This window comes from Danio aesculapii, chromosome 25, assembly GCF_903798145.1.
Source record: "Danio aesculapii chromosome 25, fDanAes4.1, whole genome shotgun sequence".
Classification (NCBI taxonomy): domain Eukaryota; kingdom Metazoa; phylum Chordata; class Actinopteri; order Cypriniformes; family Danionidae; genus Danio; species Danio aesculapii.
The window spans coordinates 36,654,615-36,658,224 of record NC_079459.1 but is presented as its reverse complement, the minus strand read 5'-3'; the positions used below and the strand labels follow the sequence as shown (position 1 = coordinate 36,658,224).

At 34.1% G+C, this 3,610-nt stretch overlaps 1 protein-coding gene across 1 annotated transcript in view; it reads right to left on the bottom strand.

Annotated features, from left to right (window-relative positions):
- Positions 1-219: 219 nt before the first annotated feature.
- The window catches only part of szl (sizzled), a 3,480-nt gene continuing 89 nt past the window's right edge, over positions 220-3,610 (bottom strand). The window contains exons 1-4 of the mRNA XM_056452378.1: positions 3,410-3,610; positions 1,894-2,060; positions 1,220-1,312; positions 220-530 (exon numbers count right to left, since the gene is read on the bottom strand). The exon at positions 3,410-3,610 is cut by the window's right edge and continues 89 nt beyond it. Coding sequence (XP_056308353.1) covers positions 220-530; positions 1,220-1,312; positions 1,894-2,060; positions 3,410-3,610 — 772 coding nt within the window. The remainder of the gene's footprint in view (positions 531-1,219; positions 1,313-1,893; positions 2,061-3,409) is intronic.

Genomic DNA, 3,610 nt, shown 5'->3' with positions numbered 1-3,610 from the left:
ACAGCCATTTAATTTGTAGCCACGCCCCTCTTACTATTATATCGCTACTAGTGAATGATGCGCAAAAAGAAGCCCCGCCTCCCCTATTCAATATTCCGTTTCAGTTGGAAATACGTCAACATACTGAAATAGTTTTAGAGACATCTGGTTCACGTGGACTTCACTTCGCTCTTTAAAAAGTCTTTTATATATATATAAATACATAATTTGCGCTTTTTCTCAGCACTTGTAGTGTTTCCACTTGCGTGTTGCCGTGGCGATGTGCAGGTCTTTCTTCAGCCACGGGAACAGATTAGCGATCTCGATGGATCCACCAGCGCGCATGTTTCCAGTGATGAGGTATAGCTGCGCGCGGCCGGGTCTAACTAGCGCATGTGCACAGCGGAGGTTGATTAGCATCCAGCGCTGCAGCAGACTAGCAGTGTCGTAGGGCATAAGTGGCCCACGCTCGATCAGCTCCACAGCGCCCTCTACTGTCAGCTCCGGCTCCGACGACGGCACACGCCGACGCATGATTTTCACCTTCACCGCTGCACACACAAACAACACACCATCAGTACACAAACACACTCAGACATGTGTTAAATCATATCTTTCTCTTCCCTTTTGTAGAAATTAGATGTTATAAAATATATATCTTTATTATATATTTACATTTATATTAATATTACTTTTGATGTTTTGCTTCTAAGATCATAATATGAATAAATAAATATATATATAAATAAAAGTACGTATATGAGATTATGGGATCAATTGTATTATTTATATTATTATATATATATATGTGTGTGTGTGTGTATGTATATATATATATGTGTGTGTGTGTATATATATATATATATATATATATACTTCAAACTTTAATTCTACTAATTTTACTAAAGTAATTTACTAAAGAGATATTTTTATATTTATTTAACACATAAGATGATAAATAATAACAGTGATATTAATATGAAAAAAAATTATTTAATTAAAAATGTATAATTTTTTTAATGTAAAAAAATAAATAAATATGAGTATATATAAAATTATAAATATTTCTTATTGTAGATTGATACACCAGAACATTTATATATATATATATATACTGAATATAAGACTGTATTTTCCACGTTTGACTAAAGTCTGAGTGTTAAGGGTCTCTTTGAGTAGACGAGTCGTCAAAATACTTGACAAATGAACTAATTGATATGCAAATAAAGGTGTTAATTACCGAAGTCGTTGAGGCAGAGTGAGTCCAACAGGGTTTTGAGTGACGGAGACTCCTGAACTGATGGACAGCTCTGACACACCGGCTGAGGAAACTCTGAAAACACACACAAATATACATCACATTACATTACATTACATTACATCAGTTACGTTACATTACACATTAGTTATATTTAGGGGAACATTTACATTGCGATATTTTGTTATTCTGCGATATCAATTGCGATATGAATACAATTTCACCAGATGACTTGAATATCTCTATTTGTAAAGATAAATGTATAATTTTAGGGTGATTGGGACGATTCTGTAGGGGAGTTCATCTGCATAAAACAATCATAATAAACAATCTGCAAGCACAGATCAATACAATAAAGAAAAAGATCAAAATTAACTAAAGTGTTTTATTGTTTTCTAAGGATTTTTATAAATAATTCGATAAAATTAATCATTAATAAACTTATAAATGGAATAATTTCTTATGCCTGGATGCTTTTAAAGTCCTCATGCCTCAAAAACACATGCAAATGATCAATTCTAATCCAGGCTCACCAATGCATGTCCGGCGATGTGACTATTGTGAATGATCACACTGCGATATTGATGCTGAAATTATCGATGCAGCTAGTTACATTATGAAGTTATTTATAAATGCTGTTTTTTTCCAGCTCTCACCTTTGGAGAAAGCGCTGATGTGTTTGGGCAGCGGCGTCAGACAGTCATCCTGCTCCGGGAATCGTTCACAATTCAGCGATTCAGGCCAGGAGTGTCCATGACAGGCCAGAACGGGACTGCAGCTCTCCTTCACTGCCAAACACACACTCCGACATGGCTGGATGAACCTGAGGACACACACACACACATGCGCACGTGAGGATGCAGTAATACAAGCTGAACAACTCTATCAACACACTGAAGATCAGTTTAATGCATAAATGCATGGAAATTATACGAAATGTAGATTTAATTAAAAAACAACACTTTCAAAATGCTTTAAGATCATCAAAATAGACATATTTTAATTTTAAAGAGATATAATCATTGTAAACGATATTATCTGTGTTTATATGAACATGTCTTGGCTATCAAGTTACAGACTCTCTATTCATTTCCATTCATTCAGTCAGAAATTCTTCGATTATTATTTTTTATAAATTCCAAACAGTAATAAAACCACACCAAATTTCTCCTTAGCATTGACAAAAATATGTGTTTTTTTATGCAAGTCAAATTAGTTTATTTACTTTTCAGTGTAAAGTTTACAAATGCAAACAGCACGTTCTGAGAAATCAAGTTACAGATGCTCCAATCATTTCCATTCATTCAATTAGAAATTCTCTGACTATAAATTTTTATAAATTCCAAACAGCTATAAAAGCAATCCAAATTTCTCCTCAGCACTGACAAAAATATATGTGTATTTATAAACAAGTTATATTAATTTATTTACTTTGCCAGTTTTATATCACGAGCTACACATTCTCCATTCATTTCCATTAATTTAAACAGAAATTCTCTGATAATTAATTTTTATAAATTCCAAACAGTTATAAAAGCAATTCAAATTTCTTCTCAGCACTGACAAAAATATATGTGTATTTTAAGGCCAGTCGAATTAACTTATTTACTTTTCAGGCATGTTCTGAGCAATGAAATTACAGATGCTCCATGCTTTCCATGCATTCAAACAGAAACTCTTCGTTATTAATTTTTATAATTTCCAAACAGTTATAAAACCACACTAAATTTCTCCCTAGCACTGACAAAAATATATGTGTATTTTAATGCCAGTCAAATTAATTTATTTACTTTTCAGGCATGTTCTGAGCAATCAAGTTACAGATGCTCCATTCACTTAAACCCAAAATTCTTTGATTATTAATTTTTATAAATTCCAAATAGTTATAAAATCACGCCACATTTCTTCTCAACACTGACAAAAATATATGTGCATTTTTATGCAAGTCAAACCAATTTATTTACTTTTTAAAGTATAATTAAAAAATGCAAATGCATGTCTTAGTGATCAACTCACAGACTCTCCATTCATTTCCATTCATTCAATCAGAAATTAATTCGTTGTTAATTTTAATAAATTCCAAACAGCTATAAAACTACAACAAATTTCTCCTTAACACCAATAAAACAATATGTGTATTTTTCATAATATTTTAGGTGTCTCAGCACATACCTGTCAAGGCATACGGGGGCGATGAGTGAGCAGACGAAGGCCCGGGCCTGCGGGTGACAGCCGGTGTGCAGCAGCGTCCTCCAGTCATCCGATCGAGGAGCGGCTTCCTCCAGACTGCCGTGACCTAGCAGGTTGGGTAAACGCATCTCTGAGTATGGGACATCCTGGCAGACGCTCATCTGTGGTGGGATGGGGACGCAG